This window comes from Aedes aegypti, chromosome 3 (assembly GCF_002204515.2).
Source record: "Aedes aegypti strain LVP_AGWG chromosome 3, AaegL5.0 Primary Assembly, whole genome shotgun sequence".
Lineage (NCBI taxonomy): Eukaryota > Metazoa > Arthropoda > Insecta > Diptera > Culicidae > Aedes > Aedes aegypti.
Window position 1 is genome coordinate 202,833,951 of NC_035109.1, and position 19,635 is coordinate 202,853,585.

The 19,635-nt window shown below is 39.3% G+C and overlaps 1 protein-coding gene across 1 annotated transcript in view; it reads right to left on the reverse strand.

Annotated features, from left to right (window-relative positions):
* Positions 1-305: 305 nt before the first annotated feature.
* The window catches only part of LOC5572478 (V-type proton ATPase subunit D 1), a 28,775-nt gene continuing 9,445 nt past the window's right edge, over positions 306-19,635 (reverse strand). The window contains exons 3-5 of the mRNA XM_001660376.2: positions 9,189-9,552; positions 788-882; positions 306-729 (exon numbers count right to left, since the gene is read on the reverse strand). Coding sequence (XP_001660426.1) covers positions 607-729; positions 788-882; positions 9,189-9,552 — 582 coding nt within the window. The 3' untranslated portion in view covers positions 306-606. The remainder of the gene's footprint in view (positions 730-787; positions 883-9,188; positions 9,553-19,635) is intronic.

The following is a 19,635-nucleotide window of genomic DNA, read 5'->3' on the forward strand; positions in this document are numbered from 1 at the left end:
ACAGTACGGCAAAAACAAAGAGGATAACACCACAATAGATCAAATTAATGGTCGCAGTGGTATCATGTCCCCACAAAGGAAAAAAAAAACTTCAAAGCTCGACTGATCGCCACGTCATATGTTTTCTATCGCCTTCTGCTGTTTTATCCAAATGTGTTGTCACGAATGACCTTTCCTTGCTCCGGCAATTAGGTTAAAGTAAAGTTATTAAACTGAATCCGAAGCTGTAAATCCGTAATTTATCATATTTTTATAATTCACATTGAAGCAAGTAAATACATAAATACGACAGTGAATAAAACAACTATGCTTATCGATAACATTTATTCTATAATAATCCGTTTATAATTTATATGCTGTATTTTTTGCGCATAATACGCAAATAGAATCATCTAACCTAGATTGAAAAAGAAAACAAAAAAAAAATACACTTGTTACATATACGTCCTCCAAACCACGAAGCTACTCAAAACCGTTTACTGTTGATCTACACTTAGAAGGGAATGAACTTTTCATAAAAGCATTCACAATCCGCTTTGTTAGAAGTTGCGACTGTCCCATGCTTTCACCGAACTTGTACGCCGCTGCCCGTTGGGAATAAACATCTTAGAACAAAATGTCATCATCGCCTTCGTCGAGGAGATTAGCATGATCTCGTACATCAACTCCCTTTTCCAAAAGGGCTGCTTTGCGAGCCTCTTCCTTTTTCTTTGCAATTCGTTTTTTGTCCTAAAACAAAGAAAAATGTTGCGTTTATTGTTCTCAAACCTTGATTGAATCAAATTACCTGAATCTTCTTCAAACGGTAGAATTCTTCACGTTCCAGTTCATCTAACTCCGAGATAATGTAAGCCAAAGTACGATCAATGCGAGGGATAATAACTAGAAAAGATCAAACATAGTTCATTATCATGACTGTTTTTTTTTCGCGGTGCCAACACTTCTAAGAATTTGGTGATATTTGGTAGACTATTTTATCATTTGCAAGGAATAAGTACATCAAATGTCGAACTGTTACAACGTGAACTAAAAGTTTGAGAAGTATGTCTGTTAATCTTAGACACTGATGGCAAAAGTGAGTAGTTATAATGAATATAATTTGTCAGAAAGTATTGTATAACAAGATCGCGGCCGTATGAAAACTAAAAATGATGTAATCGCGGGAGAAGGCATTCGAATAGCACTAACTGTTCGTGGCCAGTCTTGGGAACTGTGACCACAATTCACCACAGTTCATCGATTCTGCCATTCAACCAAAACACAAAGCGGCAGCAGCATCAATACCATCAGGCGTTGCGCTGCCAACGGTTCACACACTGCTTGACTGTTTTTGTCTCTCCACTATGACCGTTTTCGGGCAGCCATTCCAAGGTGAATGATTGAAAATAGTGTTAAATCATTCAATCGCTAATATTTCGCTAGTGTTTTCAACTAATTGAAATCTATTAGCTCTTACAGAAAGAGCACAATCATTCCGTTGCGATACATATAAACAAGTTCAATTTCATGCTACCTTTATCGAGCAAAAATGCAAAACCCCGAAAACCGCAAAAATCGTGCCACCACTGTGCTCGAGTCATTTCGCATTCGGGGTTGAAAAACGTTAGGAAGAAGAAGATTACAGTTTTGAAAAGCCGTGACATTTTTTGGTTTTGAACGGTCATGGTTTGCTTTGGATTTTGATGGTCGTGTAGAAAGATGTAAATGTAGAGGCGGTAAATGTTTGTGTAATATCGCTTTCGTTTAGTCGAGACTTTCGACCACAGAGTGGAATCCCCAAAACAATGTATTATGGAACTGAGTGGAATGAGAGTAGCTTACCAGAGATGGGTGAGTTCTAGTTTGTGTATAAAATGAGCATGAGAAATACATGAGCTTCAGAAGTTTTGTAACTATCAACTCGACAAGTGTTCACCTACATAATTCTCCCGAAAATACCAGATAATACAGTGTCGACAAGGATTGAACTGGATTTTTTTTTAACCGCGTGTGAAAGTGAAAATTTCAGTGCAGATCAAAGTTTTCGGGTTTTTGTGAACCGTCAAGTGCGCCGGAGTTTGTTCGGATTTAAGATTTGTCCGTTTGACGAAAGTTGAAAGGCCACAGTACGTAAAAAAAAATTGATCAAAAGTAAGAAATCATTATTAGCTGAAGCATATATTGAAGCGCTTTTGTTTCTGCTAGTGGTTTTCAAGCCTTTTTGCAGAACGTTTGTCAGCTTCTGTGAAAATCGATATTCCAGCTAAAACCTGTGATTTTGTTTTGCCGTGAAGTTTTGAGCACATTTGTAAAAAGTTTTTATAGAGAAATCTAGCATTCGCGTCACCAGTAACGCCATTTTGTGAAGTAATATTTGCAGTTGGTTATTTCGAGTTGCTGATCTTTTATTTATCTGCTATTCATACCATTGTTTTTTTTTCTCCATCTTTTATTTTGTGCTCAGGCACAGAGTTCTGGCGTCAGTGGAGATCACACCGTGATTAGTGAGAAAGCCAATAGTGAGAGATCTTTCACCTCAGTAGATCTTCAGTGAGAGCTATTTTTGGAAGCAAATATCACTCTGTTTGTTTTGAAAAAAGGTTATTTAGTGTAGAAAGGTCATTGACTCGCTTGTATTTTGGTCAGAAGATCGTACGTTGACCTTTGCACCTACTACATTGCTCTATTGGGCTGTTGCTGTGAAGAATACGCTGCTGCTGTGAAAAATACGCTATTACTGTGGAGGAAACGTTGCTGCTGTTAAGAATACGCTGTTGTTGCTGTGCTGCTGGTGCCATTGCTGCTGTTGTGGATATTTTGCACCGCTGATTGACGCTGTTGTTGCTGAGTTCGAGTGATCGATCTATTTGGATTACATTGGTCGAAAGGTTAGTGGTAACTTTTATTGCCCATTTTGTTTTTTGATTGTGATTCGTTGCTTTTATACTCCGTTCATTTTCCATTTTTGTTTTCTTTTGTCTTTATCAAAAGATGCCTCTATCTACCAATACCGAACCGTTTTTGCCAGGAACCATTCCTTTCGCTCAATATTTAGAGCAACTTGAATGGATGTTTCAACATAACAAATTCACGCCTGATGATTATAAATCATCATTTTTGGCGGTTTGCGGAACGGAAGTTTTTTCCCGTTTGAAACTACTGTTTCCAGGTCGTGATTTCAAAGACCTTACATATAATGAAATCACCGAGAGTTTAAAGAAGCATTACGACAAAACAGATTCTGATGTCATTCATAGCTTCAAATTTTGGACGCGCAGGCAGAGCCAACACGAAAAGGCGGTTGATTTTGTTCTCGATGTAAAGAATTTGGCAGAGCAGTGTAACTTCGGTGATTTTAAAGATAGAGCGATTAGGGACGTGTTAGTAATAGGAACATACGACCGTCAATTACAAAATCGACTATTTGATGAGGAGGACCTTACTGCTATCAAGGCGGAAAAAATTATTGTTAACAAAGAATTGGCTTCAGATAGAACGAATTCATTACAAAGGGACGATGAACCGCGAATGGGTGTTATAGCCAGGCTCGGGCGTAGATCGCCTGATAAAATAGGCTATAGAGAAAGAAGTAGAAGTGACAGTAGAAATCGTTCGGTTCGATTTAGGAATGGAGGTTTCAATAGGTACAATCGTGAATACGGTAACAGGAATAGAAGTCCCAGTAAATCGCCATATTTCTGTTCCTATTGTAAAAAGAGAGGCCACACTAAAAAGTATTGTTTCCGTCTCAAAGACAAAAAAGATAGTAAGAGTACACCAAATGTAAATTTTGTCGGTTCTCCTAAGCCTAGTACCTCCGATTCTTCTGGCCTTTTTAAGAGACTTGCTACAGATTTAGAGGAAAACTCTGATGAAGAGGATTTTGCATGTCTGATGATATCTTCGGTCAATAAGATAAATCAACCTTGTTATGTTGAAGCAGTAGTAGAAAACAAATCATTAAATATGGAAATTGATTGCGGTTCAGCAGAAAGTGTAATCTCAGAGGAGCTGTTCCTACGAAGTTTTAAAAATTATTGCTTGGAAAGGTGCAACAAACGGTTGGTGGTTATCGATGGCAAAAGATTACAGGTTTTGGGAAAAGCGGATGTATTGGTACAGCTGAACGGTTTGAAGCAACGTCTGCCTTTGATTGTATTGCGATGTGATAACGATTTCGTACCTCTAATGGGGAGAAGCTGGCTGGACGTCTTTTTTGGTACCTGGAGGCAAGCATTTACCCAAACAATGACCCGTATCCACTCGCTGCAGAATGAGGAATTAGTAGACATTAAACGTAAGTTTCCTTCTGTTTTTGATAAAGATATGTCTCGTCCAATAAAAGGTTATGTTGGTGATTTGGTGCTGAAAGATGATAAGCCTATTTTTCGTAAAGCGTATGATGTTCCTTTAAGGTTGAAGCAGAAGGTTTTAAATTGTTTGGATGATTTAGAAAAGGATGGAATTATTGAGCCAATTGAAGCCAGTGAATGGGCCTCACCCGTAGTGGTGGTAATTAAAAAAGATCAGGGTATTCGTCTAGTCATTGACTGCAAGGCAACAATAAACAAAGTAATTGTTTCAAATTCTTACCCTCTACCATTGATACAGGATATTTTTTCAACTCTCAGTGGAGCTAAATATTTTTGCTCTTTAGATTTAGCAGGTGCTTACACACAACTTCTGTTGTCAGAAAGGTCGAAGAAATTCATGGTGATTAACACCATAAAAGGTTTATATCGTTACAACCGTTTACCACAGGGAGCTGCTTCAAGCGCAGCCATATTTCAAAAAGTAATGGACCAAGTACTTCATGGTTTAGATAATGTTGTTTGCTATTTGGATGACGTTTTAATTTGTGGGAAAACTTTGAAAGAATGTAAAGAAAAACTTTATTTAGTTTTGGAGAGATTAGCTAAAGCTAATATAAAAGTTAAAATGGAAAAATGCAAATTTTTTGTTAATGAGTTGCCTTATTTAGGACATGTAATAACTGACAAAGGATTATTACCCTGTCCTGATAAAGTGAGAACTATTCGCGAAGCGAAAGCTCCGGAAAATGTTACAGAGTTAAAGGCTTTTTTGGGAATGGTGACGTATTATGCTAAGTTCATTCCAAATTTATCTTCCCGAATCAATTGTCTCTATAGTCTGCTTAAAAAAGATGTTAAATATGTTTGGAGTACGGAGTGTGACAAAGCATTTAATGATTGTAAATATTATCTTTTGAAGCCTAAACTTTTGGAGTATTTTGATCCTGAAATGCCTGTAGTAATAGTCACTGATGCTTGCTCCTATGGTTTAGGAGGTGTAATGGCACATGTTGTAAATGGCGAAGAACGTCCTGTTTGTTTTACGTCCTTTTCATTGAATAGCGCACAAAAGAAATACCCAATTTTACATCTTGAAGCTTTGGCTATTGTGAGCACCGTAAAAAAATTTCATAAATATCTCTACGGAAAAACATTTACTATTTATACAGATCATAAACCTTTGATTGGAATTTTCGGAAAAGAGGGGAAAACTTCTATTTCTGTAACAAGGTTACAGCGTTATTTGAGAGAACTTGCTATTTACGATTACGAGATAATTTATCGTCCATCAAATAAAATGGGGAACGCCGACTTTTGTTCCAGATTTCCACTTCCAGATGCTGTTCCGGCAAATTTAGATGTGGAGTTCGTTAAAAGTCTTAATTTTACAAATGAATTCCCGATCAATTACAACGAAATAGCCCAGGCAACAAAAACTGACAATTTTACAAAACAACTTATGAAATATATTGACAAGGGTTGGCCAGAACGTTTTGATAAACAGTTTAAAAATGCATATGCTATCCATCAGGAAATGGAAATAGTGGATGGTTGCATTTTATTTCAAGATCGGGTTATGATTCCTGATGATATGAAAACAAAAATTTTAAAATTACTCCACATGAATCATTCAGGTATCACTAAAATAAAGCAACTGGCACGCAGATGTGTTTTCTGGTTTGGTTTGGACTCAGATATTGAAAAATTTGTGAAATCTTGCAATATATGCAATGAGATGACAGCTGTTACAAGACCTGCCAAATATTCTCAATGGATTCCAACCAATAAACCATTTTCACGCGTCCATGCTGATTTTTTTCATTTTGACAAGAAAATTTTTCTGTTGGTAGTGGATAGTCATACTAAATGGGTAGAATTGGAACACATGCCTCATGGAACAAATACCAAGAATGTTATTAAGATTTTTCTTAATATTTTCGCCAGATTTGGTTTACCAGATGTCCTGGTAACAGACGGAGGTCCGCCATTCAATTCCGACCTGTTTGTAAATTTTTTTGAAAAACAAGGGATAATTGTCATGAAAAGCCCTCCTTACCATCCTGAAAGTAACGGACAGGCAGAAAGAATGGTGCGTTTGGTAAAGGATGTATTTAAAAAATTTATTAGGGACGCAGAAATGAGGAAATTAGATATAAATGAACAAATAGCATTCTTTCTCATCAATTACAGAAATACGTGCCTTGGCGCAAATGACAAATTTCCATCTGAAAAGCTTCTTTCATATAAACCAAAAGTTTTATTAGACCTGATTCATCCGAATAATAATTATAAGAAAAAATTGACTAATTCAGTGAATGAATCTCAAAGAAATGATAAAAGAAAGGATGACGCACCCGATCCTTTTGCTTGTTTAAGAGTTGGAGATCTGTTATACTATAGAAATAATAACAAGACTGACATAAGGAAATGGTTACCTGTAAAATTTATAAAAAAGACTTCTTCAAATATTCTACAGGTTTCTCTTGGTGGAAGGGTGGTCCAAGCGCATAAGCGTCAGTTGAAGTTGACAGACTCTCGCCGGAAAACGTCAAATCGGTTTGTTTTCCACGGAGAGAGCGTTGCATCGATACCACTAGAACAACCAAGTACTAGCGACAGAAGCATTGTACCGAGTCATCCACATCAAGCCGACATGGCTGATACAACCAAGAGATCGAACAAGAGAAGAAGAGAAGACGATGAAGGAGATTGCGTTGGTGTTATTAGTTCTGATTCAGAATCTGATTTTTATGGGTTTGCGGCTGATTCATTTATTTTTGGCACTCATCAAGATCCAGAGTTTTTAACACATATTGGAAATGATTCCATTCGAAGATCAGGAAGAAGATTGAAGAAAAAACGAAAAGAAGATTATGTATATTATTAATGATTCCTAATTTGTGTTTAAATAATGAATTGTATGTTCCATCTGAATTGTAGCATAAAGAAATTGCTTTCGAGTTTTTAATCAGTGATATTTTTGGCTTAAAGGGGTAAGGAGTTGTAATATCGCTTTCGTTTAGTCGAGACTTTCGACCACAGAGTGGAATCCCCAAAACAATGTATTATGGAACTGAGTGGAATGAGAGTAGCTTACCAGAGATGGGTGAGTTCTAGTTTGTGTATAAAATGAGCATGAGAAATACATGAGCTTCAGAAGTTTTGTAACTATCAACTCGACAAGTGTTCACCTACATAATTCTCCCGAAAATACCAGATAATACAGTTTGCTCCAGTACTATTCTCATCACTGTTCGTGGCTACAAAATTCAGGTTTGATAGAAACTCCTCTGCGAGGCAAAGAGGAGGCGACTTTGCCGTTTTTCTGAGGAGAAAAAACTGAACTCAAAATTTTCAACACAGATCCTTAAGTGATTCGAGTGAGAGTGCAAGAAAACGCGAGGATATTTTCAGGTACTCTCTCTTTCTTGTGGCGATTCTCACCTTAACTCACAACTCTTGAGTCTGCCGCCCGAACAAACAGTCCTCGGAGAGTTCTGAGAGCACCCTTTTTTGATGGAATTTTACTCTGCTTTGTTTTGTGCTGCGTCTTCCTCGCCCATTTTTTGAAATGGGCTAATACTCAAATCGTATTAAAAAAACAACAAATTGTGTGGAAGAATGAAAAACGAAATACCCTCCTTCTTGAACAATTACTTAATTACGATTGTTCTTCTTGGCAATATCCATTGTTTGAATGTTTAAATACTTGTCAGAGTGAAGATGGATGAAACTTGCATACACAAGTTTTTAATGTCATGTTTGGACTAAATTTCTATTTTTTTCGTCTCCTTGTTGACGAAATACAAATTTGTAGGTGAATTAAGGCCGGTGCCCGGAATTCGAAGCGTCCGGGCATTTCCAATCAACATGGTATCAATCAACGGTACCATCCAAGTCACTTGGTGTATCCAAGAAACAACCAATAAAGTTCCCAAAGAAGGGTCTGCGAAGTTAACGGTGTAGCGAAAGTAGCGGTATTCAGTTCAGAATTTCGGTTAATTCCTTGAAAGACTCCTTAATGGGAATCTTGGATACATGGATCTTAGAATTCAAGGAAAATACTTTCCAGAAAACATCAGAGGAATCTTTTAACAAGTAAATTTAAATGAGAGATCCCTGATGATAACCTAGAAAAATTTTAAGGGATATTTTCGATGGAAAATTTCATAAAACTTTTTGGAAAAATAATTGGAGAGATTACTGTAACATACGAAAAAACTGGAGAAATTTTTAAACAAAGTATAGGGTGCCGGTATGGGCTATTTTAGATGGATAGATCGCCTCTATTTTAGTCGATTTGCCAAATTTCTGCTTTTTATTGTATCAAAAAGTCATATAAATAATTAAGTTCACGCAAAAAAAATGCTCCCTTGCACCAATAATTGCCGTCGTGTTCCAGTAGTGGATCAACGGATTGAAGCAGTTTTTAAAATGGATGAATAAAAATGAAGAAAAGTCCCAGAGATGATCTTTATGCTTCATTCGAAAGATATTAGTTGCTGTTCCGAGGGAACAATGTTAAACTAATGTAAAAAAATATCATTTTGTTTAAAATTCCTTGTATCATTCCCGAACGTCTACTACTGGAGCACTAGCGCAACTACTGGAACACGTGTACCAATAGTGGCTCAAGGGATTTTATGTTAAAAAAAATAGTTTTATCACTCTGTTTATATTTTTTCCGTATAGTAGAGGTTGAAATCTATCTGTTGACGCCAAAAGATCTCTGTTAAGGCTTTTCGTTATTTTGTTATGATTTTTTATAGCTTAGGTGTCCACTAATGGCACCGGCACCCTAATACAAGAGTTATAAAAGGAGTTCTTGGAGACTTAAATTTCTGTAGAAAGGAAGTCTTTTAGGACGTATCTCTCAAATTCACAAGCGGTACTCACCGTGCTCGATGGCGTTAACTCGTCTGTTGGTAATTTTGATGACTTCATCCAAAGTCACGAAGGACGTCTGCAGCGACGCAAGCTCCACCAGCAGCTTCACGGCGCTCTGGTAGTTTTTCTTCAGCTTCTGCATCTGTTGGCCACCCTTGGCTAGACCGGTCAGCTCATAGGTATCGCTGCCATCCTGGTATGACTCGAAAACTGGTAGCGTGACTCCCGCCACGTTGTCCCTCTTGGTGCGGATCTTGATTTGAGCCTTGGTGACATTCTGCAGCACCACCTGGTTGAAGTCTCCGGACAAGAACTTGGCCTCAGCCAGCGAAAAGGCAGCTTCCTTCATCACTTCTCCCATCAACGTTTTGGTCTGAAATCGACGATAGGTACATTAATAATTACATATCTAAGGTGCTCCCCAGACTGTTATTACCAGAAAAAATAATTTCCGTCAAATCTGTGCTCATCAGTCGTTTTCTATAGCTAAGCTGCATTAGTTTTCAATGAGGCATGCTAATACCGTTTATTATGTTCAAATGTTATCTTTTGTTCTACTTTTAATCTGCCCTACACGCAAGTAACCATATAGCACTCAAATTCGCCTTGCGTGCTAATATGGTGCAATTACACAGCTGACAAGCCCTATACTGCCCATAAATGCTAGTCAGTCCCATGTTTGCTTGATTCCCTGTTCACATGGGACAATTATGCGTTTATAAGCCGTATAATAGCTCTATAAGTCTAAAAAGATGAATTAGCGGGCTATTGATTAACTATGATAAGACCTGAATGGCTACTGAGTGGTTAGAGTGAAGAACCAAACATTTTTACTAAAAGGTCCCATTTCATTTTGTCACTTTTACACAATTGCTACACTTTTGCTGTCGACAGAAACTATCACTTATATCACCACACGCTATATGTGAACCAGACGATTATAAAAATCGAATGTACCGTAAAGTACCCATATTTCGCGCGCGCTCCTAATTTCGCTCACTGACATTTTGAACTTGTTCTGAGTAAGAAATTTTTGTTAGCTAGTATTTTGAATAATCCTACTTCAGCCATGGTTACATAACATGCAATTATATAGCCCAATAAATTTCAACAAATATGAGTAAAATGTCAGTGAGCGAAATTAGGAGTATGCGCGAAATATGGTGGCACCACGGTACATCGGGTTTTTTTCTCACTAGAGTTATGTATTTGGGTTATAGGTTTTAAAATATTCCATCGGTGAAATTTTGATTTTTTCCACATTTTAGCTATTTTTCATACTAAAACCCATGAAAATCCCGTTTTTTGACGCATTTCAGCCCATGCAAAATGTATGGAAAAAAAATTACCGATAGAATATTTTAAAACCTTCCGATTATGAAAATATAGACCAAATACTGATCTCTAGCGAGAAAAAATCCGATGTACATTCAATTTTTATAATCGTCTGGTTCAGACATAGCGTACACCATCAAGATCACCGATTATCATTCATGAACTTTCGCTATATCAAATATACTGTTAAGTTAAGAAATAAAACGATTGAAATAGCTAATAAAAAATAGTATTGTATCAACAAAAAGCTTTATGTGTAGATCGCTAGTAAATTTGTTTTAGATTATGGAAAAACATATAAACTGGACTGAATTCATAATTTACAATTGTGTATTTTATTGTTTTTAAAAATTGACTTGTTGAAATTGCCTAATACCGCGCATTTTTTAAACGCTTTCCCATATTCCGCGCGCAACAATGCCTAATTGCCCAATGCGCACTCGCAAAACAATAAACTTAACTTAATTTTAATGTAGGGCAGCATCCATTCATTACGTAATGCTGTAATTAAAAATTTCTCCTTTTTGTATGAAAAAATAGTAAACTTTTGCATGAACCGTGTAGCTTTAGTCTACGTTTTTATGTAATTTTTTGACTATCACTTTTTTGACTAATTTTCAACCCCTCTCCCCGTATATCACATTTTTTGTATGGAGACTTCGTAAATTATGTATGGATTGTCACGTTTCCGCGAATCATTCCCCGAGAATTTGACGTGATTTATAGAAGACCCCAATTTGTTGTTTTATCAATAAGTCTATCAGAATTGCATGGCAAAAATAAGAGTCGCAATCAAATGTATATTGGCGATGTTATAAATGGTTTAAAATATTAAGTAAATTTTGTGTGTACAGATGTATAGAATAATCCTAGCTATAATAGCTATCATTAGGTTATTGATCCCAGAAAAATGACCGATTACCTAATAATCAAAATTGTCAATTGTCCCCTGTTTTCCAAGGTAGTGTTGGTAATGTAGTAACTCGAAAGCAGATTCTAATAATTCCAGAAATATGACCATTACTCATATTCGCTCGGAAGCGACATTTTAAGGTGTAACTTATGATAAGAATAAGACTATTTATTACTCACTGTGAGGCACTAAAACGAGGAAAATGTGAAACATCGGTAAAAACGGATTTGAGAGCATTATTTGAAACATATTTTTTTGTGATTTGCACATTTTTATCAAAGTAGGGAGCCGGATCCTATTCTTGTTACTATTGATTCACTCCGGACGCAGGAGTATTCCCGAGTTTCTCTGACCACTTTTAGGAACTAGATTTGTGTACTGTCAAAGTATACTGACAACAAATATTTGAATCCGTTAAGTATTCGCTGAGTGGTGAACGTTTGAGTTTTTCTTCTTTCACTCAAGCCTAAGTTAAAGGTGCTTCATGGTGTGGTGCAGGATGGAGTGCTTCGTGAAGTCCAAGCAGGACAGTTCGGTTTTGCGTCGTCCGATAGATTTTGCTCTCGGTTTCGCGCGTGTTCTCGTCGCTGGAGTTTTTTCCTGTTTTGGAGCGTCTTGCAGGGTAGTGCTTCGTGAAGCCCAAGCAGGACAGTTCGGTTTTGCGTCGTCCGATAGATTTTGCTCAAGGTTTCGCGCGTGTTTTCGTTGCCGGAGATTTTTTTTTGAGCGTCTTGCTAGGTAGTTCTTCGTGAAGCCCAAGCAGGACGGTTCGATTTTGCGTCGTCAGATAGGTTTTGCTCACGGTTTCGCGCGTGGTTTCGTCGCCGAGCGTCTTGCTGGGTGTTTTGGAGCGTCTTGCTGGGTAGGTATTTGAGTAGGCACAAGCAAGACGGTTTGTTTTCGGGACGCCAAGAAGTTTTGCTGTCAGTGTCAGTTTTGTGTTCAGTCGAGGATGGATTACCCAACTGGTGAGTTCGTTTCTGATCGCTAGTATATGCTAGAACTAAAGGGTGGTGCTTTCGGTTTTCTCAAATAGGTGGACCTCTCGTACACCAGTTGGGTACGCTGTTTGCGTCTAGCTGTTTGCGAAAAAGCCCATTTTTTGATAAATCTCAGGTATTTCTTTACGTGATATGTCTCATATTTTCCTTGGAACACATAGCAAACTTGGCATCGTATAGAGGAAGGAAATAGCTTTCATACGAGACTAAAAACAAATTTGGCGGCCATTTTGAATATGGTCGCCATCTTGAATTTTGTACGAGAAACCGTTTTTTCACCATTAGCGCACCGCTCGTTTAGAATTCTGAAATCACCATCAGAAAGCTGAGAAAAAACTGAGTAAGATAGGCTACAAAACTAGCTGAGCAATGGTTTTTACCCTATGAAATGAACGATTTTCTAAATCATGTTCCACGATTTTGACATATACGGAGAGTGCAATCAGTGAAAACATAATTTTTTGTACAACAAAGAAACAAGTTTTCAATGGTTGGTGTTTTCTTCGAGTCGAGTGAAGAATAACAGTATTAGTTTAAAAGAAAAATTCTGGTGGCCATCTTGGATTTTGTCGCCATCTTGATTTTAAGTAGCAGAATGAGTTTTTTACTTTGTTAGCACTTGTTGAATTTTAAGGCTACCGTATAACTTACTCTTCTTGTTCTTATTTTCCTGGCATTACGTCCTTACTGGAACAAAGCCTGCTTTTCAGCTTAATTCGTTATAAAAACAAATAATTAGCCAGCAATTTTCTTTTGTAATGCATATATGGTACAAGAATGATTCTTCGGCTTATCTTCAAGTTCAGGAATAGCATTCATTCTTCCTTTTATTTGGTTCAAAACCATTGATTGAAATGAACAACCAATTTAAAAGCTGGGATAAGATAAAAAAAACTGATTGTTTCTTCAATGGTTGCCTCATAATTCAACATGAACACCATCTTAGGGTACCATGGCAGCTGCCGAAGGGCGAAGCGGATGAAGCTACGCTGAACCTTTTCAATCCGGATAATGTGGATAGTATGTTGTGGAGACCATACACATACAGCATACTCCAAAATACTACGAACAAGCGAGCAATATAATGCCTTGAGAGCATAGATGTCCTTGAAGCAGCTAGCATTTCGTCGAACAAATCCTAAGGCTGCAAACGCCTTCGCAGTTGTAGCATTGACGTGTTCAAGCAAGCAAAGTCTGGCAGCACTGTTAAGTACACGACGCGTTTTTTCCAGCTCCCGGTTAAATTTGTCAAAAAGTTGTTAAAAATCATGCTTTTTCTGTAATTACGTTACGAAAAAGTAGTTTTCGGTACACTTGTACCTGTCCAACAGTAATTTAATACCGATTCGCGAAGTTCCGTGAGATTTTTTTGCGGTAATTTTCGTAACAAAATTCGCGAGCGAACATAACCTCAAACAGAATATTTCTCCGGTGACGTTTGCCTAAATGCAAACCGCATAATTTCGAAATTATCGTCAGCTTGTGTCGTGTTAATATTACAATGGTGAACGACATCTGTAACACCTGTGGAAAAACAAATCCGCCCAAATCCAAATCAAAACGAAAAACCAACATTAACTGGATTTGCTGCGACCGCTGCCTTCAATGGTTTCACACTTCCTGTGTCGGCATCAAGGATGCACTGGTACCTGATCTAAGAAACTTCTGGTATCAGTGTGAAAAATGCTGCATCCGAGGCGACCTGATCCCGAAAACAACAACCTCTGGAAAGCCCGGAGGTGACGATAAGGAGTTACTGGAAAGAATTCATGATCTCACCGTCCAAGTGAAAGAGTTGCAATCGCAACTTAAATGTGTTCAATCCACCAACAAAAAACAGGTCGACAAGATCCACAGCATGATAACGGAAACAGAGAGGAACAGTATCATTCAAGCTGTTCAGTGCCACACAATTACGAACATCGAAAAAAAGGTTGAGCTAATTGAGTCCGGGGCCCGACTTGCAAGCACTCTTGCAGAAAACACCAACAGCTGCCGTCTTGCCATCAATAAAGTGCCTATCAAGAAGAACGAGAACGTCAGAACCATCGTTGAAAACATCATCCAATTTCTTGGTTTTCAACATTTGATCTCACAGCTGCATTCGTGCTTCCGTGTGCACTCCAAGCCATCTAAATGGACCGACCGATCGGTAACTCCCACCATCATCGCAGTGTTTGCTGATCGCAGAGCTAAAGATGCAGTGCTTCGTAGGTACTTTGAGGTGCATAAAAATGCGAAAATTTGTGCCTTGGGAACAAGTTACCCTATTGAGTACAGATTTACGATAAATGAGGTGCTTTCTCTTAACACCTTTCGGATTCGTAATCTTGCGCTCCGACTCAAACAGCAGAAACTCGTCGACTCTGTGTTCGTTAGAAATGATCGAGTGTCCGTTCGATTGCCTGGGCAAAAGAGGTACTGCCCAATTGATGATGCTGAGTACCTCATCCAAATCACCAACACCTTCGAAGATGCAGCCCAAACTTCTATCTTCTACGACACTTGCTCCACAAACTCCTCCTTCGTTACATCTAACTAGTATTACACGCCAAGCTGACGACCAATGTACATTATGTCTACATCCAATCTGCGTATAGGACACCTTAACATTCGAGGGCTCGAATGCTCAATAGACGGTGTCAAACTTCTTCTTAATAAACAGAACTACCACCTATTTGGACTAACAGAAACGAAAATGAAACAAACTGCTCCTGTTGGACCAGTACGTATTCCCGGCTACAACTTGATTCGCCACTGCCTACCATCTAAGCGAGGGCGAGGCAGTAAAACTTTCGGCGGTGTTGTCATGTACGTGAAGAAAGGAATTAAGGCAACTCCCATCCTGAAATCAACACACAATGCAGATCTACCAATCACTTCGCGGTTCGAATTTCTAGCCGTGAAAATTAAAATAAACAATCTAAATATCTGTGTAGCAGTAGTGTACAATCCGTCTGCAGCAAACCAAATGTTCGCCACCAACTACGAGAAACTTCTGCTAGACCTCCTGGACTTTGATTTCGATCGAATCTTTATTGTTGGCGACTACAACATCAATGTTAAGGCAGATAGACTGAGCTACAATGCAACATCCTTGAATGCTAGGTGAAACCTTTAATCTCAGCGTTCTCAACACACCTGCAACCCGCATTACCGAGAGGAGTTCAACTACGACCGATCTTCTGGTTACCGATTCGCCCCAGACCGTGCGAAGCGCTGGAACGTCACCTGCAAGTGACATTTCCGACCACGAAATTGTGTACCTAATCACCGATATACGAGTGCCTCCAGCTTCTCCTGTCCGCACCAAGATCCGCAGTCTTCGCAGAATCGACCCCATTCGTCTACAGGCGGATTTTCAGGCTAAGGACTGGGAGCCTTTCTATAGATCTGAAAACATTGAAACGAAATCTCAACTCCTGTCCTCCGAGCTCCAAGCGCTACTTGATCAACATGCTCCAGAAAAAAATAATTACGGTCAGGGACAAGCAAACGCCGTGGATCACCGTAGAAATAGAACAAGCAATCGAGGTACGAAATCTGGCATATGTACTTTACGCCCGCAATCCAAACAGACGCCAAGGTGATGTCCAGTGGAAGGAATATTGCAGACAACGCGACAGAGTGAAAAGTCTTGTCTTCGCTGCCAAAAAAAGATACGCTGAAAGGCACTTTTCTTGTGACCTTCCTGCCAAACAACTTTGGAGCAACCTGAAAAGAGAAGGCGTCCACAATCCTTCAAAGAACAATCTGGATCGCAATGGTATCGATGCTGACCAGTTGAATAATTTCTTCGTCGAAGGTCATCGTGTACTGCAGCCCAACCGCCAACCTCTTCATGCAGATCAACGTGCGGGCAATGCTCGAATTGATCATGAGCACGATCGCCCGACCTTCCGTTTTCAGCACACCACTGCAGAAGATGTGTCCAAGAAGATTTGGGAAATCCACACCAATGCCATCGGTTGCGATAATATACCAATCTCGTTTATCAAACTGCTTTCTCCGTTCATACTTCCCCACTTAGTCCATCTAGTCAACGCCATTATAGACGTAGAATCATTTCCCTCGAGATGGAAAAAAGCTATTGTAACCCCCATACCCAAATCAGCTAACCCAACGGTACCAAAGGATTATCGACCAATCAGCGTGCTGCCCGCAATTTCAAAAATTCTCGAGAAGATCCTCCTTTCGCAACTCTCTGACTACCTAGAATCGTCCAACCCTGCTCTCCTCGCAAAACATCAGTCTGCGTATCGTAAGAACCACAGCACGACCACTGCTCTAACCAAAGTTGTACACGATATCTACAGCGGATTTGACAAGAACTTCTGCACGGTCATGGTGCTGGTCGATTTCTCCGTTGCCTTCAACAGCGTCGACCATGGCAAGCTACAGTATAAACTCGAACGCGAATTTGGCCTATCAATTTCAGCCTGCAATCTCCTCGGATCTTTTCTTGGCAACAGGAGTCAAGTGGTTAAAGTAGGAGACACCCTGTCGGCCGAGCAGCGACTAACCGATGGCACACCGCAGGGATCTTGCTTAAGTGCGCTCCTCTTCTCACTCTACATTAACAGCCTACCAAACGTTCTTCAGTGCGAGTATCATCTGTACGCCGATGATCTTCAGATCTATGTAACAGGTCCCGTCGAACAACTGGATGATCTGGTTGGCAAAATTAACACCGACCTTTCGGCAATCGAACGCTGGGCAGCCATTAACAGTATGTTTCCAAATCCCAAGAAGACACAAGCCATCATCTTCACCCGTGAAGGTACAGTCATTACCCAGTCTGACATAGTTTTCTGCAACGATGTAATCGAACCGACTAGTAGTGTCAAGAATCTAGGCCTTTACATGGACAATAACCTGACTTGGCGTCATCAGGTTGACGACGTCACTGCTAAAGTCTATGGTACACTACAAACGTTCCGGAGATTTGCGTCCGTCCTTCCGGGAGCGACTCGTCAGAAACTCGCTCAGTCGGTAGTTGCACCGTTTTTCACCTACGCAGATGTGATCTATTATCCCGGATTGAACGCAGCCCTAAGGAACCGACTGCATCGATGTTTCAAATCAACAATCCGTTTTGTATATAGATTGCGATCCCGAGATACTACAGTAGGTAGGAGGAACTGTGTGTTTGGTCGAGATCTTCCAGACAACTATATCTACCGAATCTGCTGCTACCTTCGAAAGGGATACCTCCGAGAACTACCGCAATACATCCTGCAGCACCTACAGCAAGGTCAAATGCAACGCAGCCGGTCGTTCGTCGTACCACCCCATTCAACTCAACTGAGACGAAGTGTATTAGTACATGGAGTCTGCCTCTGGAACAACCTTCCCCTGGAGACGCGGATGAAACCTACAGTGCATAGTTTTAAACAGTCTTTGTAACCTAACAAACATTCCTTTTAAGACACCAATGTAATTTGATATTGTTCAAGATTTTCCTAAAGTTAAACATTTGTTTCTCCTTGACCTCACCTAAGCATAAAATGTAAAAGGTTTACGTATTTTCTAATAATAAAACTATCAAAACTATTAAAACTATTAAACCGCAGTTTACTGTCCGGAATAACACCTATGTCTCGGATTGACTCAACGCGTTCCAATGGTTCTGATCCAATCGAATATCCAAATTCGATGCACGATTGTCGACGGGAAAATACAACGGACTTACACTTTTTGATGTTCAACTCCATGCCGTTTCCCATACACCACAGTTCGAGTTCCTTTATATCTGCTTGTAGCGCACAGCAGTCCAGATGAGATGCTTTAGTTCTGAATATTTTTAAATCGTCAGCGTAGAACAGCTTTCCCGATTTCAGTCGGAAGCACAGGTCGTTTATAAATATGAAAATCCGTAGCCCCAGAACGCTTCCCTGAGGAACACCAGGAGCAATAGAGAAAACGCTAGAGTGTGTGCCATTAATGTTGACGAATGCTACGCGTATTACTGAACAGATACAGCATTGATCATTTGAATAGCAGGTCAACTCCACAACAGGTCCGTCACACTCGAGCTCAGATTGGGTACCACTTCTAGTACTGCATTTCGTCCCTCGGTAGTACAAAAGGTACCCAAGCTTGACAGATTGCAGTACACTTTTCACGGCATTCTAGATTACCTTATGAGCCATCAAATTTTGGGCAACTGCAAGGGACATGGAGGTCTTTAATTTGTCTTTGTCCACAAGGACTACATTCCAGAGCTCCATTTTTGTTGATATTCCCCCAAATTCCACGAACTACTAAGAGCTCTCGCGTACGCGCCTATTTACTTCGGGATGGTCATTGGGCAAGCATTCGCAACTTTCATGAGGCCATTAAACTAGAGAACAAATTCTTTTTTTAGGCTTTCATACTGAGTGATCAGCCCACTTGAGTCTTCCGGTGAGTGATACACTGAATAAAACCATTTTCCTTCAGTTTTTTTTTGTAAAAACACAGCAGTAATAGAAACAAATAAAATAAAATGTCGTGTATCTTAACTTTTAAGAAATTTTATAAAATAAATTGCGTCATTCTAGTGAATTACAGAAGTGTCAACAACAGGGATTGAATCCTGAGAAAATTGAGAGAATCTCTCATGTATCGCTCTCTGTACCCATCACAACATGCTGCGCATTTTGAGAGACTCAACCCGGTGCTAGGCAGCCATGTTTTCGTGGTCAGAATCAAACTCAAGAGCAACAACGTACAATGGCCTAATCATATTAGGAAATTTTTCTTCCAATACTAAAATGTGTTTCTAGCTAATCACTTCAACCCAAATTGACTTGCTGTACTGCAATGCAATAGTTTGCAACCGTTTGTTTGTTCGAATAACTGTTGTTTTGCGGGAAAATAAATTTTTCGGAGAAAAAGATTTCGCCATCATCGATTTTTTTTCCTCAAACGGTTATTTGTTTACAAACATTGAGCTGTCAGTGGGAACCACTTCCCAGTAGGAACCAGAGATGTTTGTTCGTTATTTTCCAATGGGGTTGTATGGGCGGTGTCTGGGAGGGAGAAACCAATACAAAATTTCTGTACGTCATAGTGAGCCGGGATTCCGCTGTCACGAAATGTCACTGTGAGCCCAGATTTCAAACATTGGACTAACATGGAAAAAGCGCGTAACTGATTAAAACACATTTTCGCATTTCATCAAAAGTGACAAAAATTGAATGAAAATCAATTCATGCACATAATG